Source organism: Xyrauchen texanus, chromosome 9 (assembly GCF_025860055.1).
Source record: "Xyrauchen texanus isolate HMW12.3.18 chromosome 9, RBS_HiC_50CHRs, whole genome shotgun sequence".
NCBI lineage: Eukaryota > Metazoa > Chordata > Actinopteri > Cypriniformes > Catostomidae > Xyrauchen > Xyrauchen texanus.
Window position 1 is genome coordinate 27542141 of NC_068284.1, and position 26504 is coordinate 27568644.

A 26504-nucleotide genomic window follows, 5' to 3' on the forward strand; every position below is an offset into this window, starting at 1 on the left:
TATATACAGTGAGGAAAATAAGTATTTGAACACCCTGCTATTTTGCAAGTTCTCCCACTTAGAAATCATGGAGGGGTCTGAAATTGTCATCGTAGGTGCATGTCCACTGTGAGAGACATAATCTAAAAAAAAAATCCAGAAATCACAATGTATGATTTTTTAACTATTTATTTGTATGATACAGCTGCAAATAAGTATTTGAACACCTGTCTATCAGCTAGAATTCTGACCCTCAAAGACCTGTTAGTCTGCCTTTAAAATGTCCACCTCCACTCCATTTATTATCCTAAATTAGATGCACCTGTTTGAGGTCGTTAGCTGCATAAAGACACCTGTCCACCCCATACAATCAGTAAGAATCCAACTACTAACATGGCCAAAACCAAAGAGCTGTCCATAGACACTAGAGACAAAATTGTACACCTCCACAAGGCTGGAAAGGGCTACGGGGAAATTGCCAAGCAGCTTGGTGAAAAAAGGTCCACTGTTGGAGCAATCATTAGAAAATGGAAGAAGCTAAACAGGACTGTCAATCTCCCTCGGACTGGGGCTCCATGCAAGATCTCACCTTGTGGGGTCTCAATGATCCTAAGAAAGGTGAGAAATCAGCCCAGAACTACACGGGAGGAGCTGGTCAATGACCTGAAAAGAGCTGGGACCACCGTTTCCAAGGTTACTGTTGGTAATACACTAAGACGTCACGGTTTGAAATCATGCATGGCACGGAAGGTTCCCCTGCTTAAACCAGCACATGTCAAGGCCCGTCTTAAGTTTGCCAATGACCATTTGGATGATCCAGAGGAGTCATGGGAGAAAGTCATGTGGTCAGATGAGACCAAAATATAACTTTTTGGTCATAATTCCACTAACCGTGTTTGGAGGAAGAAGAATGATTAGTACCATCCCAAGAACACCATCCCTACTGTGAAGCATGGGGGTGGTAGCATCATGCTTTGGGGGTGTTTTTCTGCACATGAGACAGGGCGACTGCACTGTATTAAGGAGAGGATGACCGGGGCCATGTATTGCGAGATTTTGGGGAACAACCTCCTTCCATCAGTTAGAGCATTGAAGATGGGTCGAGGCTGGGTCTTCCAACATGACAATGACCCGAAGCACACAGCCAGGATAACCAAGAAGTGGCTCTGTAAGAAGCATATCAAGGTTCTGGCGTGGCCTAGCCAGTCTCCAGACCTAAACCCAATAGAGAATCTTTGGAGGGAGCTCAAACTCCGTGTTTCTCAGTGACAGCCCAGAAACCTGACTGATCTAGAGAAGATCTGTGTGGAGGAGTGGGCCAAAATCCCTCCTGCAGTGTGTGCAAACCTGGTGAAAAACTACAGGAAATGTTTGACCTCTGTAATTGCAAACAAAGACTACTGTACCAAATATTAACATTGATTTTCTCAGGTGTTCAAATACTTATTTGCAGCTGTATCATACAAATAAATAGTTAAAAAATCATACATTGTGATTTCTGGATTTTTTTTTTTTAGATTATGTCTCTCACAGTGGACATGCACCTACGATGACAATTTCAGACCACTCCATGATTTCTAAGTGGGAGAACTTGCAAAATAGCAGGGTGTTCAAATACTTATTTTCCTCACTGTATATATATATATATATATATATATATATATATATATATATATATATATATATATATATATATATATATATCTGACATCGGATAGTGTTCTCTGTGGTAACTCGGTTGAAAGCAGTTTGGACCATGCTGGCCTGTTCAGTAGCACAGCAGTATGGAAAAGTGGTTTTGTGACTTTGGCAATGGACCAGTTAGTTGAAGATTACAAGGAATTAGGCCATAATCACATAATCCCTGAGAAAAGGTCACGGCACAGAGATCAGGCTGATCAAGTCATAACCCAACAACAATCCATTGTACAAGACAGATAGTTAAAGGAGAAATTGGTAATTGATTCTAAGCCTATCCCTGAGGGTCAGTGGGGTCTGTTGAGACCAGAGTTTGGAGAACAGCTCCGCAGGGGTTTGCCACAGAGGGACACCATTTTTATAGAACACTAAATCTTGAGGATAACTCATCAGCTGATTCATTAGGTTCTATAGATTTAGAAGGTCAATGGCACTACTGTTAATGAGTTCATACTTCGTTCAAGCAATATCAACTCTTACATAACTTTAAAAAAAAAGTAACAATGGCGGTAGGTGCTACAGTGTGTACATTCGGTACATTGTGAAGAAGTGAAATAAAGATGGAGAGAAAGAGGTTAGGATAGATCAAGTCTGAAATAGGTTGGAGAGACAAGATCTTAAGATCTTATTGTTTGGCTTCACAGACATTGAGAACGCCTCCAAAGCTTTGCATTCCACTGTTTTTTTTTGCCGTATGCGGCAAGCGGACAGCTAAAGTCTAATGGAGCACTCTTCACTTCAGCAGAAGAATGCATACGGTTACTCATGTCTACACTTCTCCAACAGCATTCAGGCTTAAGAGCTGGAGTAGACTGAGTCCATTCAAATCACAGTCAATAACAGTCAGTTAAAGTCACGATAGCCTTTGTTTTGTTTTTGTTTTGTTTTTCTTAATGGGAGCTCTGTGTGGCTTTACTATTGTAGAAATCTAATGAATTTACTTAAAGAGATTTTAAGTTTTTTTCTTGAAAGCATGACAAGCAGGTTGAAAGCCATTTTGAGTCATGATATCCTCACTGACTAAATTAAATTACTTTTGTTTGGATGTATAAAATAGGAATTAATATGAAAATTATTTATTAGTAAAAGCAAAACAATTGAGGAAATATAGTAAAAGCACACAGATTAATATCCATAGGACTGCGTGAGATTTTTAGTTCTCTCTCTCTCCAGATCTTTCCTTCTTCAGATTTGCAACAGAAACAAATATATTATTGATGTACAATATGATATCAAATTAATCTCATCACCAGATCATATAATAAATGTCATTGTTCATTTTTGACTTTACAAGACTTTTATATAAGAACAATTTGTAGATGAACTGAAGATGTACTATGTATGATTAAGAACAGTCTATTTTAACTATGGTTTCACTATCAAAAGACATGGTCAAGGAGTGTTTTAAAATGTGGTTGCCTGTTCATAAGGGGAGAAATAGGGTCAGGGAGAATTCTTCATACTTCTCATCAGGAAGGACCAGTTAGGATTCTGCAATTAAATCAGTAAAACAGCTTTAAGAATAAAAATGATTTGTTTGAGGCAGAGTACATTATTACAGGATCCAAGCAGCCATTTAAGGAAGGAACAGTGGTTTTAACCATCACAAGTCATTTTTTTGTACCAATCAATTGAATGTGAGTACTGCACATGGGAGGGGCAACATGACATTTCCCTGGCCGATTCAAAACAGGTCACGGACCCTCCATAGACACCAAGGTGGTGGGAGGGGGAACTTAACCACACCGTGTAACCAAATCAAACCAGTGGTTACCCCTTTTCAGCCCACTGGAATAGCCACAACAATATCATTCACATTGCAGCAGAGAAGACATGCTCTTTTGAGACTGACTGATAGGCTTTTTATCAACTGAGGGGCTTTGTAGCAATTTTGACAAAACGAAAGACAAACAAAAAGTACATTTTGAACTCAGAGAGTGTTTTAATTAGAATTTTTTTTTAGATCTAAATATGAGGTAAAAGGCATCTTAGTAATTGATGATGACTGAGTATATCGTTTTAAGTGCAAAGAAAAAAGTCAAACTCAGGACTGCCCTAATGGTGACCTAGGCCATTCAGGTTGCTTGAACACATCAGAATTGCCATTGTTGAGGTTGATTAATTGAGTCTTATAAGTTACCATGAATGAAGATTGTTATAGAGTTTAATGTGGTGGGCCTGGGTTTGTTAATGCCTCTTTCAAATATTTCTGCAGCAAAGCATATGGCCCAGACGTATTCATGAACAAAAAGGAAGAAAAAACTAAATGTATTATGGTTGTGTGTCCAAGCAGTCTTGTCCCCCTTCTTTTGATCATTTGCACAGCCTTATACTCTTGCCGTATAAAAAAGGGAACATTTAAACCTTTTTGTAAAAAGTTGAAACATGCTGCTAAGCAAATTTTACTAGCTTTTACAATGTCTGTAAAGTGGTTAATATGATTAATGCTTAATATATTAAACATGTGTGTGTGAGTGTGTGTGTGTGTGTGTTTATCAGTGTGTACTTACTTAGCTATAGTTTAGGTGCCATTTTGTATGCAAAAGTGAGCCAAATTGGACAAATCCTCCTTTTGGAGACATTTTAGGATGTCCTTGTTTACATTTTTTTTCTAAATCCATTCATAAATTAAATAATGATTTTTAAAATTGTAAAAATGCAAAAAACTTCAGTTAGGATTAGGTTGTGGGTTAGGATTAGTTTATGGTAATTATAGTTAGCTTTATATACAAACAATAGGAGTTTATGGTATATCCCTATTGTATGTGTGTGTGTGTGTGTGTGTTTTGTGGCATTGTACCAAGTCAAACATATTGGCTGTAAATATGCTTAAATCATAGCCAAGAATATTTGCAACCAAAGTAAAAATTATGATCAGCTAACAAGACAGTGACATGAAAAAACACATGAGTGTCCCCTCAGGCAGGCAGCCACAGCTCAGATGTCTAAATAAGAGCTTGTAAGTTTGCCATATAGGCTTGAAATTATTCACGCCACCTTAGTATTGGTGACCCAGTGAATAAACAATCTGCTGTGTGACAACAATGTTTGCAGACTCTTTCTAAGTCTTTCAACACCCTCAGTAGCTAGTGCCTTATCTCCAGTGTCTCAATTATTGGGTGTCAGTGGTGATGTATGGACCAGATTCCCAAGGTTTAGACAGGGGCTGGCTAGCTGTTGTAGAGGTCACTGGCCAGGCCCTCTGGGCTGAGGACCAGTGACCCACCTTTGTGCTGACCCACTCAAATCTACTGCATTACAGGCCCTTTAGATGTCTCTATCCAGAGTGCAGGCTGCAAGAACATATCTTTTCTCAATGCTTAAATTATATATTATATTAGATTATATAAACTGTCAAATTAAAAAATGTGTCGCTCTGTCATTTAGCGGTGTTAGTACATCTAACCATTTAAAAAAAAAAACATTTCATTAGTTATAAGAGTGGAAGCATGTTTTTAACATTTATTTATTACAAATATGATTTCCATGAAATAAAAAAAACAACAACTTTAGAGCGGAGTCAACAATCTAACCATCTATTGTCTATGATTACGTGCCTGTTGAAATTCCCAGACAGGACAGCTATGTAATCTGGCAGATTGATTAGTTAGCTTCTGTGCATCAGGTATTTGTGTCTGAGAGTTTCCATATTGACAGAGGGTATTAAGTCTTGTAGTTATCTAGCTATGTCTGCTAAAATCATTAGTCTAGATCCCAATCATCAGAAAGTCAACAATAGGCAAAAGAGAGATTAAAAAGTAGCTGAGGCAACACAACTCTCTCCATCATTTCTCCTTCATATTCCTCATGTGTCAGTGCTAATATGATAATAGCTCACAAGGCAGCCTTTCAGATTGATGTCTGGTCAAATCAATATCTTTAAAAATGTATTAAACATATTCTTTTTGATATGCTTCTAAATTTGAGGACAGTTTTTAATGTTATACTACAGCTGTAAGCAAGCTAAATGTATTAGAAGTTGTTAAAGTTATTGATCTCTGTTATTGTCTCTTTCAGTTGAACATGGAAAGTGCACAAACCTGAGCCAAGGAGAGCATCAGCCCTTTTCTTACTCTGTAGACTGAAGTCAATGTTCCCACTTGCCCTATCCATCCTCTGCTGGCCTCCAGCACCTATACTTGGCTAAGAGCGGAGGGCCATTTAAGCTACAGAGTTCAACACAAATATACCAGAACAGTTTCAATTGGAAAGTTCCTTACCAAGGGTGCCACAGTGGTACAGCACAACTTTTTAAAGCTAAGGTCTGCTGTACTCTTCTGCTGTGGTGAAAAAGGAGCATCCATCTGCAGGAAAAAGACAACTGAAACTCTCAAAGTTTCACATACACAAAGGCACAAACACACATTTACTTAGCTAACTAAATTAAGACATACCCCAAAACCTAACACTAAAGCTAAAATAAATCCTTTTAATTTTTTAAATAGTTATTTAAAATAAATAAATAAAAACAATCCTTTTATTAATCAATTGTTTTACCAAATGATTTTTCCTTAAATGTCCCCAAAGAGAGGTTTTGTTAGACTTAACTTACTTCTGGGGACAAGTGGACCCCAAACTACAGCAAAGTACACACATACAGACATGTATGCTAAAAATATAACATATTCATGGCAAACATTAGGAACACCAACAGCGGTGTCACTCGCTTTTGTCACACTAAGGAATTCTCAGCTGTGTGTAATGTTTAAAATGTGTGTAATAAATGGCTTGTGGTTTAACCTCTACTGTATATGTCCTCTGTTTGTGTGTGGGACAGGCCACAGGTGCAGATTTCATAAAGGATTACATTATTAAAGCTCCTGTCCTCTATTAGTGTGGTAAAATCGAGAGCTTTGATGAAAGAAAAGGCGTGTTTTTGTCTAACTGAAACTCACCCACATTTGTAGTGTAAATATAATTGGAGAGATTATTCATTCCAAGGGATTTTTTTATGGTTAGTTGACAAAAGTGTAGTGCTTCAAGAGAATCTACTGACCCCAAAGCTGACCGAGGCATTGTGCAGAATAGCTTCTTGCCGCTGCAACGTCTGCCTTAAGAACATCTCATCCTTGATGGCATGGAAACTTAAGAGAGAAATGGTCAATGTAGCATGACTCATACAGACTATTGAAACAACATTTTGAGTCACACAATTTCGCTGTGTACCTCTGTCTTAAAATCTCAAACTTCTTTTCCCACACCTGATTTGAGATGCACAACTGCTTTTTGAGCCTGTTAACATGAAACAGTAAGACACAGTACAAAGGAGAAAAGTATGTAACAACGATCTCTGTCTAAATTTAATAATACCTTCCAATCTCGTTTTTTTGCTCTGCCTCAGTCTTTTTTAGTTCTTTTAATTCTTGAACCAGCTCTGTATTCCCAGCAACCTGAAGGGAAAAAAATGCAAATCAAGATTCAGATAAGCTTATTCATGTGCATATGCACCACGGCACCAATGTCTTCTTCAAAAAGGAGAATGGTTAATGTACCTCCATGGTTGTGTGTTCTGTCAGCTTCTGCTCCTCAAACTTCATTTCAAAGGCTGCTTTCTGACAACATGAAAATCACAATGATCACAGCCTAACACATCTTACAATTACAACCATGCATTACTGTATGGTGTTTGTATGTCAGTAAAGAAGGATAAATAAATGTTACTCGTATTTATTTGCATTTTCATTACAGTCCATCATAAAGGGGTAGTTCACCCAAACACGGAAATGATGTCATAATTTACTTAGACTCATGTCCATACCCATGTAATTTCTTTCTTCCATGGATCACAAAGGGGGATGTTAGCCAGAATGTTTGGGACTGAGGGCCATCACCATTCACACTCATTATGAAGTTTTTTCCATACAGTGAAAGTAAATGGTGACCGAGGCTGCCGAAATTCAACCAAACATCTTTTTTGGGTCAAAAATCCCTTTAAGGATACTATTCTACTGAATCTAGCAACACGCTTTATCTGCCAGTCCACCTTGCCTCTGAAAAAAAGAAAATGGCTTTGGAGCACCATCTTTGCTTTATCTTTTTTCCAATGGAGATTTAAATGGAGGGACATATTCTGCATATCATAATATCAATCCATTGCTCACAAAGGGACATTTTAACACCAAATGTCCACTTTGTGGGCATGTCCAATCAAGGCCTGACAGCTCTGTGGAATGTCATGTTGGTTGATTGAGTGTGTACGCTAAGAGCAGTGTGAAGGTCGGGTCACCTCAGGTCAGCTCGGACATCCACTTTTCCAGCCATGTTCCCCAAAAGGTTTAACAGAACATGGGAGTCCCTTATAAAGTTTCTCTTAGTAAAAGTTGGTGCCAAGTGTGTTTTTAGTTTAACCCAACACAGAAAGGGTCAGTCCACCCTATTTCTTTCTTCCTAATCAAAGAAAAAAATGAGAATGGGAGAAAAAAAGTTTCCTTGCCAGAGAGTTCAAAGACCCATTATGCATAAAGGGGAGTAGGCGTAGGTGTTGATTTGTGACAATAAGTTAGTGAGTTGTGTAGGGATTCGTGAAGCACTCAGCATTGAGCACAGACACTAATGAAGTCATGTAACACATGGTCTGTTTCCTTATTAGTTTGATGGATGCAGGATGAACTTGTACTTTTTCCAGCAAATATTTAATTAAAGCCATTTTAACAGATAAATTAATTGTATTCCATGTACTATATGTTTGGATAGATGAGAAGAAAAAATTGTATTAAAAAATCATTAAATCTTGATTCTGAAGGATAGAGCTCCTAACCATTCAAAACTGTAATCACTTTCAAACACATATTTATGGAATGACTGTTTGTTAAGGCAAATATATAAACTTGTGTACACATTGCATCTAAGCTTGAGTCACTGCCTATACAGGGCCAGGCACATGCCAGTTTTGATAGAAGCTTGGGCACTATAAAAAAAAGATAAGGGTTCCGCACATTTCCATAATAGTTTACCACTACAGTGGCCAAGCTCATTGTAAGGGCACCCTTTATTAAGTTGACTTTAAACCAGGCCTATTGTCCACTTCTATTCAGAAGTATCCCCACACCCACTCTAGCCTGTCATGGTGTTGTGTCAGCTGCATGCCACATTCCACCCTCTCCTAAACGCTGCGGCTGGGGATTCACACTGGCTGCCTCCTCTGCCACCTCTGTGTGGTCAGTATGTTGACAGAGTCATCGTTCCCATTGCCCTGTTTAAACCCCCCATCCCCTCCTCCCTGATGGAGCCTTGACAAGCCATGAATGAGGAAAAAAAAAAACAGAGGTGGAGTATATGGAGACTTGATGCTTTGGAAATGTTGATAGATGATTAGCTACACAGATAGTTTAGTCTTTATCTAAAGAGAAGTTTGATTAGCACAAGAAAATGGTAATATAAATAGGGATTTAAATAAGTCAGGTTCAGTAGAGTGTCAAAGACAAATCATTCACAGAAAAAGAGAACCCAAATTACCTGCAGGTCTATTGTTGCAATAAATGCAAAAAAAAACAACAATTTGTTAAAATAAAAATAAACAATAAAGCTGATATAAATTTTTCAGTGTCAAAATGCTTTCTCCTATCCCAGCTTAATATGCAGGACAACTACAAGCAAGCCATTCATAGGTTAATTTATGAATTAAATTAGTGTTCGTTTTGAGTGACCCGCTAAGATCCGTCCCAACAACATAACTCAACCAATGGCATAAGTTGGGGGCTGGACTATCTGACTGTTTGAACAACCGCAGATGAGGGCATATTCAGAAAGCTGTTTTGAAAACATGTTTATTTTGCAATTCCGTTCTGTGGCGCTAGTTTCGCACAAATTACATACTCTTTAAAACTTTAACACACACTGTTTCAAAACTATAGCCACAAGACTTATAATGTATTAACATGATTTTAGTGTGATAAAATCAGGTATTTACTTGCATTACAGTTTTTACCAGATTACAAGGTTTACAGCCATTACATCGTCATGACAAAAAAGGTTTAACATTGGATATAACTATACACATATAAGGTTAGTAAGAAATGTAATCACATAAAAATTATATTAACATGTATAATGTTTATGTTGTGTGGCTTTACTTTTGAAATAGAGTGTATTTCAATGCTTATGCATTTTCATCTTTTACTTCCATTGTATGTGCCTTACAGTAACTGTGATTTTCACCTATTTTTGGGTGTACTAGCCTTTTAATTATAAGAAATGTATTTCACTTCAGTTAGTGGGCTTTTAATTCCTTGTCTCAAAATAAGGCATATGGGATGTGGTTTCAATGGGAAAGGACAAGATAGTCACTTCAGATAGTGTTTTTTTTAAAGAAGGGAGAGGGAGCCACCTTACATCACAAAGGGCTGTTAATGAATGCAGGTTAGTGTTGGTGTGGGTTGTAGTTGAACCCCAGGCTCATGGCTAAGGTAGATTGGACTTAAACACTGCATGTGCACCTTTTCCTCCATCTTTGCTTAAGGACTCTGATGTCTGGGGTGACTGAGGGACCATGAATTGGCCATGAGTTCAGCACCTTCAAACATCCTGAGACAGATATCTTTGCCACCATGCTGTGCTAAAATCCGTCAGGTCTGTGCCGTAACTAAGGCATATTCACGGAGCATGTGTTCAGCTGCATCTCATACACACCTCTTTCATGTGTGAGGTTTCAATGTATTTCATTCCTTTCTCCATTTCCTCTTTTAACTGTTTTATCTGCAAAGGAAAATACACATGTTGTCTCAGGATCAGCAGACGAGACTTTATATGTGGGCTACAATTGCTTACTCACAAACATTCCAAAAGATCTGGCCACTCTAGGAGTATTTCAGATTTGCACAGATTTCTTTAAAAATTATAAATTTTCTCTAGAGATTCACTTTTACTGTTGCAACATAGTGAAGTAGGGGGACCAGGGGCAATCAAACTTTTTGCATGCTTTAATCTAGTCGATTAATATAAAATATTTTTTTGGAGTCATCATCCCTGGGAGATCGTTGGAAAATTAAGTAGGGTTGTCTGATTAGATTAAGTATTTCTGATGAATCATAAAGTCAAATCAACAATAAGTCCAACATGTCATCGCTGCCACTGATAAATGATAAACCGTACGTTTCTTTACAAAACAGAACAAGCTTGCATGAAATGAGGCAAATTATAATGCAATAAAATGGGATTTTAAAAGTGTCTGAGTGTAAATATAAATATTCACCAACAGTATCTCACAAAATAGCACACCATAATGTAATAATATCATTGGCTTAATCCTTATAACTGAATAGTTTTCACCTTTATATAATACAAATTATTTTTAGCTGTCAATAATAATGTTTTTTAAAGCAAAAGTCTAAGTGGATTATAACTGGAGATATATATATATATATATATATATATATATACATATATATATCTCCAGTTATAATCCAACTGATATATATATATACACACTCAACAGCCTCTTTATGAAGTATACCTGTACTTCTACGTATTCATTCGATTATCTAATCAGCCAATTGTGTGGGAGCAGTGTAATGTATAAAATCATACAGATATGAGTCAGGAGCTTCAGTTAAATTTCACATCAACCATCAGAATGGAAAAATGTGATCTCAGTGATTTAGACCATAGCATGATTGTTGGTGCCAGACAAAAGAAAAATGGCTTGTTAATGACAGAGCTCAGAGGAGAATGGTCCAAGCTGAAAGGAAGGTGACAGTATCCCAAATAACCACACGTAACAATAGTGCTACGCAAAAAATCATTTCTAAATGTACAACATTTACAACATTAAGGCAGATGCAGAGCAGAAGATCCCTCTTGGTACCACTACTGTCAGCTAAGAACAGGAAACTGAGGCTGCAGAGGGCACAGGCTAACCAAAACTGTAGACGATTGGAAAAACATCGCCTGGTCTGACAAATCTGAGGTACACAAATGGTTGGCCTAATTTTTCGTATATATATATATATATATATATATATATATATATATATATATATATATATATATATATATACTGTATAGGTAACACTTTACAAGGTTCCATTTGTTAGCATTTTGTGGCAGGAGTGAGGAAGGAGAGCAGCGAGGCCGAGGTGTGCACCTGGGGCGAATGATCTCGCCCAGTTGTGCGTGACGATGGTGTGAGTAGGTGGGGGATAAAGCCGGGAGCAGAGCTGCAGTTGGGAGAGAGACACAAAGAGAAAGCGACACCTTGAAGCTGTGTGTATTTATGTTGCTATGTTTTCAGTTTAATGTAGTGTTTGGATTAAAGTTTGTTGAATGTGCATCCGACTCCAGCTTCCTACATTCCGACCGAACAGAGGTCTTTCACAGTGGTACCGAAACCCAGGAAAGGAAGAAGAACATGCTGTCCGCTGCTGTCCAGCAAGGGGTGGAGGAGCTCGCTGGCATCCGCCAGGAGAGGGAGGAGCCATTGCCGTCTGCCATGGGACGGAGGAGCTGCTGCCGTCCACCAGTGGATGGAGGAGTTGCTGCCATCTGCCAGGGGACGGAGGAGCCACTGTCGGCCGCCAGGAGGTGGAGGAACCTGCTGCTGTCTGCCAGGGGGTAGAGGAGCGGCTGAGGACCAGGTGGGTGGCATGCCTGCAGGAGCCGAAGAAGAATGTTGTCTGTCTCTTCTCTCTCTCTCTCTCTCTCTCCCTCTTTCTCCCTCCCTCTCATGCTCTCTCCTTCTCTTGCATCCCCCACCCTCTCCTTCCCCTAGTGCGGTGCCTGAGTACCGGAGAAGGGGAAAACAATCCAGCGCTGGGTCGACTGGAAGGACCGTGGTTCCTCTCCAGAGTGGGAGGGGAGTAAGTACAGGCCGAATAGGTCCCTGACGTAAATTGGGCGATGGGGGAGTGTGGCACGCCAGGTGGGGCGGAGCGAGGAAGGAGGGGAGGGAGGGCGAGGTGTGTACCTGAGGCGAAAGATCTCGCTCAGCTGTGAGTGATGACAGCGTGAGTAGGTGGGGGATAAAGCTGGGGCAGAGCTGCAGTCGGGAGAGAGATGCAGAGAGAGAGAGACAGAAACACCTTGAAGCTGTGTGTTTATGTTGCTATGTTTTCAGTTCAATGTGGTGCTTGGATTAAAGTTTGTTGAATGTGCATCCGGCTCTAGCTTCCTCCTTTCCTGACCAGAGGTCTTTCACACATTAGTTAACAACATTAGTAAACATGAACTTAAAATGAAAAATACTTTTACAGCATTTATTAATCTTAGTTAATGTTAATTTCAACACATAGTAATACATTTTCTAAATATAATTTAGCATGCGTTTATATTAGTTAATGCACTTTAAACAAACTAAGAATGAACAATTGCATTTTTATTAACTAGCATTAACAAAGATTAATAAATGCTGTTGAAAATACATTGTTCATTGTTAGTTCATGATTCCTAATGTATTAACTAATGTTAATTAATGGAACCTTTTTGTAAATTGTTATCTATATAAATAGTCTAAGAATAATAAATGTGAAACTGCATTATAATTACTAATATGTCAAATCCTTTATACAAAAATATATAGATCAGCAGATGAGTCTTTAACTAAACTATTTTAATTCAGTGTCGAATTTTGAAGAGTAAATATTTCAATTAAATTATAAAAATGTTATTTAACAACTAGTGTTGCAATTGCCCCCAACCGCACTGGTATTATAAAATCTTGTATGGATCCCAGCAATGCTGTCACTCATTATAACTTTTAACCAAAAACCTAGAGATAAAGTAGATTTTTCGTTCAATTCAAAAGGCAGAAGAAAAATGTAAGTATAAAATTATTATTTTTTTTATTGAAACTTTTACCTATCTTTCTCTCAGACAGAGAAATCTACTGTGCATGTGCTGAATAAGTGTATAATTAAAAAAAAAAAAATCAGTGAAAATATGTAGTGTGTTACAACTGCCCCTGATCTCCCCTACAGTATTCTTTAAAAGTCATCAACAAACTATGCTGTTGACAAGTTTGGCTGTGTTGTTAAGGGGCTTTTCATTTGGGTGTCCGACGTACACCCAGCTAAGCTTCACACTTCACTCTGGCCTGGGCTTCAGCCTCTCATTATAGGTCTTTCCCAGAGTCCTCTGGAAACACATTTTCTACTCCACTGATCACCAAAAGTCACCAAAATAAAGTGAAGAAAATTGTGCTTTTTCAAAATGAAAATTTTCCACTTCTTATTTTTATGCATACGCTAGACATTAACATTGGAGTTTGTTAGTCACAGCACAAAAGGCCGACTCAACAAAGGGTACAAGACTGAAAAGAGGCCAATCTGAGCAGCTACACTAAATATGGATAATTATTTTTTCCCGGGGGCTCAAACAACATTAAATAGGTCTTTATTAAGCTTTTACATGGAGTGTTTGGACACCACCTGCTCCATTAGCCTCTTTCCTGGTCCTACAAGGTTTTGTGTCCACTCAGTACTAAGTGAAGAGCTGTTAGAAAATTATTGATCTGAAACTAATATGCCTCTCTATTATAAGACACTTTGCGAAAAGAAAATACATTTATGCAACAAAAGTGAGTAAAATAATTGTATCATGAAATAATAAACATCTGCATACTATAAAATATTAAAGATTCAAATTACAGAATATTTCAATTATTTTCTAAATATAGTTTTTCCATTTACCTTTTTTTTTTTTCCTTTTTTCTTTCTTTATTAAACACTTCAAATTACATAACACTATTTATTTAAATAAATTAATTACTAAATTAGTGTTAACAGCAATTTTCTTTTCATCATTTCATTTTCAGCCCTGATATTTCTTATAATTGTCCAACTCATTACTTATCATTTTTCTATATTTACACAGCTTGCCATAAATACATGTAAAAAAAACCAACATGTTTGGCTAATAGGGCTGAAACGATAATTCAACGTTATCGACAACGTCGACAATAGCAAATTGGTGACAACATTTTTTGTTTGATGAATAGTCGTTTGATCTCATTTAATGTAACATGAGATCACAATAAACTAATGATGATGCACTAGGGCTGCTCTGCAGTTCGTGCCTGACTGAGAAGAGAAAGAATTACACAGCTCACAGTCCAGATGCACTCTAAACTTACCAAACAGCTTCAGGTGATGTATATTGCAAATTATGAGGGAGATATAATGCAAAAATGGAAAACTCTCTGTGCAGTAAGTGCCTCTTCTATGAGTTGCACAAATGTCCCGATCTAAGGGGGAGATATTGAAACTACATCCGGCTAAGGCACACTTGCACAGGGACGCTCAACCTCAAGCATGCACGCTTAATGCAGCTAGATTATAACGTGATGGCTCGCGACTTATTGAATCATAATATATGTCACTGTGCATTTCTTATCGTGAAGAAAATTGGCAAAATGCAGCTTTATTAATAAGAGAGAGTTTTTTTTTTTGTGAGTTAAAGATGGATTAAAGTGAACAAAAAGTTGAGAGGTGGGTCTTTGCCTCATTATACACTGCAACAAAACACGTTTTTGATTTGTTTTTGTTTTGGCTTGTATTCCAATATAAATATTTAAAACTCCTTTAAAGCAACGTACATTTACTTTAGCAGCTATACTGCAGAAGATAAATATGTTATCTGAGAATATTGAATGAAATATTAAAAATACTCATATTTTAAAATATCTAAAATTCCTTTAAAAAAGTTGCATTCACCTGAGAAACAGGATTGCTTTTAGAGAATAGATCTTGAATATAAGTATATTTTGTCTTTAAGGCACTCACAGAAGTATAACCAAGTGAAAAAATAAACTTATATTTAAAATACATTCTCTAAAGCAAGTATAAATAGCTTATATGTTGCTTCTCAAGTAAATGTATCTTGTTTTAGACAACTGTAAATGGAAAATAAGACAAACACTTGATACCAATAATATTTTTTGCAGGGACTTTCTTTACTGAATTAAACTTAATAAAAAGTATTTTTTTTCCCCTTTAATTAAGTGAATGTCATTTAAAGGTATTTTTAAAAGATGATTTTGTCCTCTTAATTATTAGTAAGCATATTTAATACAACCTTTTAAGCCGGGCACAAGTTGAGTAATCGTTCTAATAATCACTAGATTAATCGATTATCAAAATAACCATTAGTTGTAGCCGTACTAGCTAAATACAAAAAAATAAAATCATGTTCTGGCAACAAGTGGCAACAGTAAACATCTGTATGTTGTGACAGGGCGGAGGGCGGGGCTGGGTCGTGATTATACACACCCGGTCCCTTATCAGGCTAATTAACCCTACTAGAGGGATAAAGGCCGATTGCGGATGGTGGTGTGACGAGAGAGAGATCGTTTACGGACATGTCCGTCATGTGTGTGTGTTTGTCTTTTGTTTAAGTTAATCATTAAAATATTGTTTATATTGCCAGGCCGGTTTGGTGAAACCCGAGAAGGTGGAGGGATAGTAGAGTTCTCGCCACTACCATCCACCCCAACGGAGCAGCCGCGAGGGGAGAAGGGGCTCCTAACCGACTGCCTGGAGCGGTCAGGGCCACTGCCAGGGGCGGAGGAGTCCCCTACCAGCCGCTGAAACCGATGGGGTCTGAGATCGCCGACCGCGAGCGGGGAGGGGCTCGCTGCCGACCACCTGGAGCGGGTGAACCGCTGCCAGGGGCGGTGGAGACCCCTTCTGTTCCCCGAGAATGCGGCGGGGCGTTCCGTCCGCCCGGAGAGGCGCGGCTGTCGTCCGTTAGAGGGTGGAGGAGTGGCCGAGGAACAAGCTACGGCATATCAGAGAACTGGCAAGTAAGTGTTTTTTTTAATGATTAACTTAAACAAAATATAAACACACACACATCACGGACATGTCCGTAAACGATCTCTCTCTCGTCGCACCACCGTCCGCAATCGGCCTTTATCCCTCTCGGAGGCTTAATTAGCCTGATAAGGCGTGTATAATCACGACCTGGCCTCGCCCTTCGCCCCATCACATATGTGTATCTTTTTTACTTTGTTGAAGAGCTGTCCTAATATGAGCATTTGATTGCAGGGTAAATTATGCCAGCATTGACAGGACCCTTGCTGCTTGTCTCCCAGCAACCTGCCAGGCCAGAGGGAGACTTTTAACCTTCTATATTCTGTGTGGCCAGATTCAATGGCTGAGTACCATAGAGTCTTTCACACTCTTTTTACGTTGTCTTCTGAGTCCATATTTTAATTTTACCCATTGTGTGGCAGACTTGGTTTATATTGTTCCTTGCAATCAACCACAGATGCTGTGTAAAAAGATACTTGCTTTCTACTTGAATACATTTTTGGTCTGTAAAACCATCTGTATTTTTAGCATTTACATGAACAATTCTGCATGTTGACAATATTTTTAACTAACCTATATTGCACTTATTAGATTTGATGGTAAAATAAAGAAACAGGCCAAAATTTTAGAACATGACTTATGAATACAAGGCAACAGTCCAACTTAGAACTTATTCGAAATGCAAAACAAAGAGCTCTGACCACATTTACTGTAGTTCAATAATATAAACTTTGGCATAGCCCCAATTTTAACACCACACAGTGTTATTTCACTCACATTTTTACTGCACAAAAGATAAAACACTAAATAAACAATACTATATCAATATGTGTCAAAAAAGCTATGCCACCTCCATTCGCCAAATGTTTTACCACAATCAACATGCTACAATGTCAGCCTCGATGCTGAATATCCTAAACTGTGCTTGATCACATATCATAAAATAATTTACAGTCCTCTCTCATGCACCATAATTCATGGTAATATACTCCGTTGGCATGATTCTCTCTGCTCACAGAACTAACACACAAGTACATCATTCAAAATTATGAGGGAAAACATTACCTGTGCCAAAAACCTGACATATGCTGCCAAATTTATCTTTATAACAGTAACCATTTCTGGTAAGTAAAATTATTTCCTGGGGGCAATACAGATTAGAGGAATACTTTAGGAAGGAGAAATAATGGCCATGTTGCTGCTGATCTGGTCATTAAAGCAGTTTTTAAATACCACTGACCTAAAGTTGGATGAACTCTAAAGAGTTAAACTTAAAATTAATATTTACATTTTAAGGTAAAAAAAGAGGTCAAATTCTCACCATTTCTTTGCCACTTTCCCTTTCAAGGCTTAACTGCATTTTCAGTTGCTCATGTTCAACTTTCAACTGAAATAAATGGAAATGAAGGTATACAAATAAAATTAGTTTACTGAATATTATTTGCAACTCATAAGTGTGTTCTTAATCTTTTTAATCTATAATACCATTTGCAGGGCCTTTTTGCCATTTTCAACCTCCGATTTTAGCTGTGCCAAATCCAGGGCTACAAATAAACAAAGGGAGTGCATTTATTTATACATAAGAATATAGACAGAAGAAAGGCAGTATAGAACAATAGAATGATTGATAGACAGAATGATAAAATGTTAGAATAATAGATAGATAGAACGATAAAATGATAGTCAGAATGATAAAAGAATAGACAAACAGAATGTTAAATGTTAAAAAAATGGATGGCTGGATGGTGTGGCGGGGTGAGCAAGAGTCAGACACATTGTGTGTGGTATCAAGCCTCGGAGAGGCGTTTATTGGAAATAATAATAAACATAAAAGTTGAAAATGCGGAATAATAAGGTATCCATGGGGAAAAGTGTCCAAAATAAAGGGGGAATCTGGTATCCTCGCGGTGAAAGGGGGAGTCGTGTAAGGATGAGGAGTGTCCACAGGAAGTTTAATGCGGCCGGTCCCCTTCCCGATTTTCTCCTGGATCTGCGAGGATGCCACTGTGTGCACACAAGTAGATGCAGTAGAAGAAGTGTGCTCTGTGTTCTTTTTGCAGCATGGATGAGGCTGCATCCAATTCAGGTGTACTTCATCATCCGATGCCCAAACGAGGCATATTAATTATGCGCCTCTTATCTTCTCCTGCCCAACTCTGTGCCTGGCTGAAGGATGGCCCCAAGAGCCAGGGAGACGAGAGGGAGCAGCGGGTTGTTCTACTACAGACAGACAGACAGACAGACAGATAGACAGATAGACAGATTTGATAGAACGATATAAAAAAGAACGATAGAGAGAACATTAGATTGATAGAACAATAGAATGTTAGATAGAACAATAGAGAGATAGAACGATACAATGATAGAGATAAAACAATAAAGAAAGAGAAAAATAGAGATATAGAAAAATACAACGACAGAGAGATACAATGATAGAGAGATAGCACGAAAGATACAGAATGACAGAACAATAGATATAGAATGATGGATGGATGGACAGATGGATGGATAGACAGACATAGATTGACAAAACGATAGAACGATGGATGGATGCCTACAACTTTTCAAAACATTTTGAGAAGATGTGAAGAGAAAAAAGGCTGGTTTTGGCAGCACAAGGACAGGACATGTTTATCTAATTTCTTCTTATAGGTCAGTGGGCTGAAGCCCAGCCCTGGCCTGAATGACCTGCTCTGGCTAAGGGAACTGACAGGCTTCTGACCTGGTGCATTGCTGTTGACAGGTCCACTCAACCACTAAGCTCAAGGGCCAAGTGTGTTTTGTTCAAGGGCCAAGTGTGGGCCCAAATGCTTTCTTTCAATTTAGAGATTTAAGACCTGGGCAACGTTTATCTTTGGTCACAGCCAATGCAAAACTTTTCAACAGATGGTTCTTGACATTCGGAATGGATTTAATATAAAAGAGGTTTATGTTCGATTAAAGTGGACAACACATTACTTTGTGTAATTAGGAGCATGTCAAAAATAGATGGCCATGCGTAATCAGAAACATGAAAAATATTCAGACGGTTACCCAAGTTACATATGCAAAGAATGAACGTCAAACACTATGATAGATAAAGACCTGACCCTTGAAAATACACCTGTTTTGTGTTTGCTTTCTCCTCACAGACTCCCAGAGAGTGTGAGATGATAGCTATGATCCAACAAGTGTCCTCAAACATTGCACTCTACATGTTAACAACATCACACAACTGGGACAGATAAGGGAATGGGTCTATATTTCCAAAACCACCACGCAAGCCAGGTTTTTTTTAAAAAAACATTTTCACACAAACCCAAATAAAAAGTTTAAATCTTACTTTTTTGTAAGGTTTAAAAAATAAACAAGCTAAGACAAGATACGTTACTCAGCCTCTGTTCTTTGTATTCCAGGGCTTGTCGAATTTCTTCTAGTTTGACTTGCATCAAGTCAATGTTATCTTTCAGCTTTTCATTTTCTGACTCCAGTCTATTTTTCTCCAGGTCCTCCACTCCCTCTGAGGCAATCTGAAAAATGACACAAGTCCTTTATAACTTTTCCTTTACGGTGCAAAACAAAAGCCACGCTGCTCAAGCTGCATGGCAAATATGAGTGCCAGTCAGGCACAAAGCAATCTTACAAAAGTTTTTGCCTCCTACCATTTCCCCCTGCATAATAAAAAGAGAGAAACAAAAAAAGCAACCGCACTTAGAAGAAGTCAATTTTTTTCTCCTCTCTCTCTTTGCCTTTTCTTCGCACCCGGAAGAAAGACGGCACTATATTAAATACAAAACCATAATTCATTGGGACATTTATATTGACAGGAATAATACATATTATACTGTTTGTGTGCCCCTGTCATTCAGGTTAATTTATTCTGGAAGTCAAGGAAGGTAGCTGAGGCCTATCCACCCACATTCTGGGCCCTGCCCTCTAACAAGCTTGGTAGAGCCAGGCTGGGAGGACTGGGGTGTGAAGGGGTGACTGGAGGATGACTGAGCAGCCCCAGGGGTTCACAGAGAGCACAGTTTCCAGGGGGGGGGCTTGTTGCCTTTGTGCTATCCCTCAGTAGCAGCGCAGCCAGTGTCACCAAGATCACATCACATGTCATTGCGCTGAAGTTTGCAGACTGGGAGCCGCATGGAGCCCATCAGGTTCCTGTGATATCAACGCAGTTGGCCCTCTACTTTGTACCGCAGCAACCATTCATGCCTGAACATTAACAGGACATTTTCATGCCTGTCACACTTAAGATTGTGCAGGCATTCAAAGGCTTTCAAAACTTCAAGGTTTTTTTTTTTTCTCCACTCTTTCTCTCTATTTCATTCATAAGGAAAGCAGAAAGTACATTGTATAGAAGAATCATAAAGAAGTTTAGATTGCTAAAAGTGTATTTGATGTTTGATGCCTTCTTTTTTTTTGGCCTGCTTGGAACTACCTCAAACAAGCCTGACAACATCAAGTCATAGTTTTGTTTTAGTCACACAGAATAAACAACTGTTATAATGCTCTGATTTATGATAGTGCAAACCCTGACATCTTGCATATGGTTGGCGGTTGTTTATTATAGGTTAATCCAAGAATAAGGAGCCATGTGTTATGAATGTGACTCCCAGAGTGTGACGGTTTGATGATGATGTACATGTCATGGACCAGAGGATTTACTCTATCACTAATAAGAATGGGCATCAGAGCATCCAGCATGGCAGAAATCTGACATCAACATGACTCATTCAGGGCGGTCACAACCATAATCCAAATGTCTCTGCCAAAACATCACCCACCCTTAATCCTTCCCTCCCTTTTTCTGCCCTCTTCCACTCTTGACTGTGAAGGAGTGTCTTATAACTGACAGTGAGCTTAATCTGTATTTGTTAATCTTCCAGGATTTTAACTTGATTTAGCAAAAGCAGAAAAATATGAAGATATGATGTACTCTAAGGAACATCTTCCTTCTCAGTTTGAGCACCCCAACCTTTAACTCTGGCTCCACCATCTGCATCAGTAACAGAACTACAGGTGATTAGTCATGCATCTCTCCTGTGTGGTTGTGAGCTCTCATTAGCACAATGAACAAAGCTCAAACTCCATCGGGCTGCACTCATTTGTTACAGTTTGAATGGCAGTTTTGTACGGCTGTTCTCTCGGCCATCTGCCAACACAAGCAGCCGTTTTGGTTGGACAGAGCTCGGGCACTAGGAGTAAGAAATAACTCTCTCAGGCAGAGTAAAAGGGGCAGTCTGTTAAAAAGGCCAATACTAATAGATGCCTTACTTATTGGTACCTTATAGCCATTCATATTCCATGTAACCCCATTCACAACGGCATAAAGGTAAGTAATTGATTTCTGTCGAACGCAACAACCTTCTTATTAGTTTATAGCCATGGGATCGTGCCACTACCAAGTGCATTTCAGGCCATAATAGAGCAGGCCACTAAACAATAATTACTATCTTGCTGGTCAATAACAACACAAGCAGGACAATATTTATGCAATCAAGATGAGAGAATCATATTGACATCATTCATGCTAAATGCATCATTGGCCAAGCAATGCTTTGAACATAGTTTCATAAGAATTTGTAACAATACAACGTGGTGTGGTGGTGAATTCGTACAAACTCGTATGACAATATTTGTATGAAAATTTACAACTTATACATCAGCTATACATACGCTTAACGAGCACACGTTCAGAACCAAAAAGTGTCTCTTTCTTCTGTATAACACCTCAGGCCTTTTAACATTAATAACATGGTTATGTTTATGCACTGGGAAGGGTAAGGTGTTAAACACTTTAGGGATGGGGTTTGGATTAAAGTTATGAAAACACAGTTTTGTGGAACAAACGCCAAATAGGGAATTACAAGGTAGCGGTTACTTATTTACCTGTGGTTGGTTTCAAAGTTTTGTTTGTACCTTTCCATAATAAAGCATTAACATATATAACACTAAGGGATCTGCATTCATGATCAGACATTTTGCCTCAGAGTGATACTTTCCAATGCATGGAGTATAAGGAAGAATTAGTATGAATAAGCCGCTAAACCTATGCCTGTAAATCGTTTATTTTTGTTGCTCTTGTACAATAAAAGAATGACCCAAATAATATTCTGTACCTTAAATACATTTGAGTAATTTTTATTTTATGTTTAGATATTTATATTTTGTGGGAGTCCCATGATTCATTTCTTTCTTCCGCTTCCCACACACACATCGGTGTCTTCCCGCTCACAAATGCACTCTGTTGCATTGGATCCCATGGATACATGAAGAGCTCCGTGGAGTGCCGGCCTCAACTACAAGGACACGAGGGAAGTGTCTCTCATTGGTCGGAGTATATTTTGTATGTATTGGTACCAATTCGCCAACTCATAATATTGTGAAGAATTCTTGAGAGATCTGGTTGAATGCCTCAGTGCAAAAGCTACCATCCAAATACAGTAAATAAACTAATAAATAAATAAAACAAAATTGTACATGCAGTAGGAAAATACAATTATTTGTTAAAAAAGTACAAAAAATCCTCTACATACATAGAGGCCTCCAATTTAAACAGATTAAAATGTTCTACATTAAAATATTGTACACAAACTTTTCTGTGATGAATGTGGTGAGCCTGTACCTCATATTTCTTCAGCTGTTCATTCATGTTCTCTATCATTAGGTTCTTCTCTTGAAGCTCATTTAAAAGATCCTTTACTCTTTCATTTGTGTCATCACAAACAAGCTCAATCTCTTCTTTAGTCCTGTAACACGTCTTCCATGGTAAAAGATTTCATGGTAAAGGAGTAAAAGATTTCATATTGAAAAAGTCATTGTAAAATGGTGTGATATATGACATATGCCATGAATAATCTTCGGAGCAACAAACTGTATTAAGTTAACATTTTAATATTTTTGTTGATAATCCAAATTCATTCTCTTTTTAATTGTACCTTATAGCTGGCTCTGACAACCTGCATTGCATCAGAGAGCTGCTGCTGGAATTTTCTCCGAAGAACAGATATTTTCTTAAAAAAAAAAAAAAGACAGCAAATTGAAGTTAAGGTTCATGCACTGGTGTAATGATCATCAGAATAGAAACAATATTGGATTTTTTGATTAGAATAGAAGCAGCAATGTATTGCATACAAACCTCATTGTTGAAGTTTTCCAAACTCTTGATTTTTTCATTCAAACTTGTGTAAAGAGCATCAGCCTCTTGCTGCAGCTTGGTCTCATACTGAACATTTATTATTTTCAGTTTCCTTTCAGTTTCTCCCTTCAGAATGTGCATTTCCTGAAATACAATCAAATAATTTAAAACAAAAAATAACAACATTACAAATGACTGAATTCTTGTTCCTCAACTTCTAGTGACGCCAATGTGGAGAATGTACAAATTGATAAAATCTACACATTGACTGCACTGAAAGTCGCTTTAGATCAGAGCATTTGCCAAATTATTAAATAGTAATAAAATCAAAGACTTGCTAATCCATTTAATGCGGTTGCATATGGAATATCTTCTTTCAGCTTACTTGACTGGAAGGAATTGCGAAATTTGATCTTAAACCAAAACAATTATTTTTTATAAAATGCTGTGGTTCCATCACAATATTATGGAGGAAATGTACCACATGCATTGTTGTATGAGTGATGGAAATAAACAATAAATCAATTAAGCAGCAATAATTTTCAGTGTTCAGCATTAGGAATCATGCATTTAGGAGAATATTTATTAGGTTGCGACTTGTGAGCCTAGTAATAAATATGTTCAACTCTGAAGTCTAAAGGACTCATGAGGACACATTGTGAAGGCACTGTTCTTCACAATAAAGCCACAATATGCCTTCTCTGCAGGTGACCTAGGCAGCCAGCAGTGAAGTCACTCAGGGCTCAAGTTGGAAGAATCTTGAACTAATATGATGAAAAGACAGCAGCATGAATTTGAGAATATCTAGTGGAATGCACTAAGAATGTATCTGCTTTTTTGTTACTCCTTTACTACAAAGACAAACTTGCATTCATAATGATGGCTGCACATTTTATCAGCTTACTTCTTTTTCTAAAATTCCTCTTCCTCCAAAATGAAGTGCTCTGTTCAAAATGTTACATTTGTAACACTCAATGACACTTAAATTATGCATAAGGAGATGTTTTTCTAAATGATGTAAGATGTTACTCTACACACCTTCATAAGCTCTTCAGTGTTGGCAGCGAGAACCTTTACATTTGGTAACTCTGAATCGTCAGTTTGGACACAGGCATCTTGTCCGAACATACCTGTCCTCAGCTGATTTGACAGAGCATACCTTGTGGAGGGAGATTGAGTTTTTTAACGCTTGTGCATCAATTAAAAAAAGTTACACATAGGTTCATTATGGACAAAAATGTCCATGTCCAAAAACTGTCATAAAAATATTATAGATTTATATTTTTTTCCACTTTCACTGACATAATGTTTTTAAACAGCATCAGCTCTAATCATAATGACCAAACATTCATTCATTTTTAGAATTTTAACCCTTTAAACGCTGGTTTGTTTACATAATGCCACTGTTGTTTTTTTAGGAAAAAATGAAAAATAGTAATTATTTTCAATTTAATAGATGCTAAGCAAAAAATTTTTTCTTTGATTATTAGAGCCTCGGATATGTCAATGATTAACAACAACATTCGTTTTGATGCTTTCATATTTTTTATGCAGTATCAGATTTAAAAAAAAAAAAGCTACCACTCAAGTCCATAATGGACAAAAATGACCATGTCAAAAAAGTGTCATAAAAATATTATAGAATAATATTTTTTTCTACTTTCACTGACTTATATTTTAACCAGCATCAGTTCTAATCATAATTACCAAACATTCATTTATTTTCAGAATTTTAACACTTTAAACGCCGGTTTGTTTACATAATGCCACTGTTGTTTTTTATAAAAAATATAATAATTATAATTATTTTCAATTTAATAAATGCTAAACAGAATTTTTTTTATTTTTATTATTAGAGCCTCAGACACATACAAACCACACTCTGAAATCCATACCAACACACTCACACAATTATATATTCATAATGTATCTAATTGGCTCTATAATATGCATAAGCCAAAAACAGCAGAAAACAACAACAAAGGGATATGCCAAACCTGAAAAAAATGGCACGATCTGGTAAAAAAATATTTAAAATGTAAATTTTGAAGCCTTGCCAACATAATGAAAGCATGTTAAACAAGATTGCATAATTTTATAGTTAAATGGCACTGGGATTAAAAATCGCAGTTTTAATGGGTTTCAATGTGCCATTTTTGACAAAACGACGCTAAGAGGGAGTATTTTGTGTAACTAGTGCAAAAAATATATTTTTTAAAGAAAATAGGGTGAAATATTAAAATTCCAATAAAAATTCACACCTGTGGAAAATTTTATGCAGTTAGCATTAACACAGACACAGTTATCAAAAAAAAACAAAACTGAAAAAAAAAAAAATGTCCACAAGGATGCACAAGGGTTAATATTAGCTTATCTTGGGCTAATATGTAACTATCAACAAATTCGTGAGGGTGTTTCAGTAACTTTATATTTGTTTTTACATTTTGTGGTGAAACGTATACTGGCATGTTTCAAGACCAAGCTCGACGTGAAAGAAAATCTTGTCTTACCGACGAATTTCCTCAATCTCTTTTGAAATAAGCGCGTCTTCCGCTTCATCCGCAATGCTGTTGATTCTGTTTTCAATAACGTCCATGAATCCAAAGTACAGGTCAAAATATCGCACAATATTAGATGCCTTACTTATTAAATCTTACTTAATAAGATTTCTGCTAAAGACGGTTGCCATATCAACAGAAACTTAACAGGAAGTAAGCTACTCTGATGTACGGAAGCCCTGAACCGCAAGGTGAAAAAAAACAAAATTACAACGGTGAAAAAAAATGTGTCTCAGTTCCTTCCTGAGCCTAAGTCTTAAATGTCCTCTTCAAAAAAAAATTATCTCTTAAAAAAACGTTATATTATAATAATATATTTGAATATAACAAGTTGTCTATGCTTTTGAAACACACTGTCTACTGCAGAAGTGAAGAGTTCCAGATAAAGAATGTCAAATAAATATCCAA

The 26504-nt window shown here is 37.5% G+C and overlaps 1 protein-coding gene across 1 annotated transcript; it reads right to left on the reverse strand.

Annotated features, from left to right (window-relative positions):
* Positions 1-5649: 5649 nt before the first annotated feature.
* Positions 5650-26175, reverse strand: LOC127649706 (uncharacterized protein C10orf67, mitochondrial-like). Its single transcript, XM_052134938.1, has 15 exons — positions 26049-26175; positions 24577-24697; positions 23539-23682; positions 23339-23413; positions 23026-23160; positions 19789-19927; positions 17904-17962; positions 17740-17805; positions 10306-10371; positions 7170-7229; positions 6988-7067; positions 6844-6909; positions 6674-6761; positions 5898-5981; positions 5650-5820 (listed from the first exon to the last, which is right to left on the reverse strand). Exons 1-15 carry the CDS (start codon positions 26132-26134, stop codon positions 5650-5652), a joined length of 1440 nt encoding a protein of 479 aa, XP_051990898.1. The 5' UTR covers positions 26135-26175.
* Positions 26176-26504: the final 329 nt, after the last annotated feature.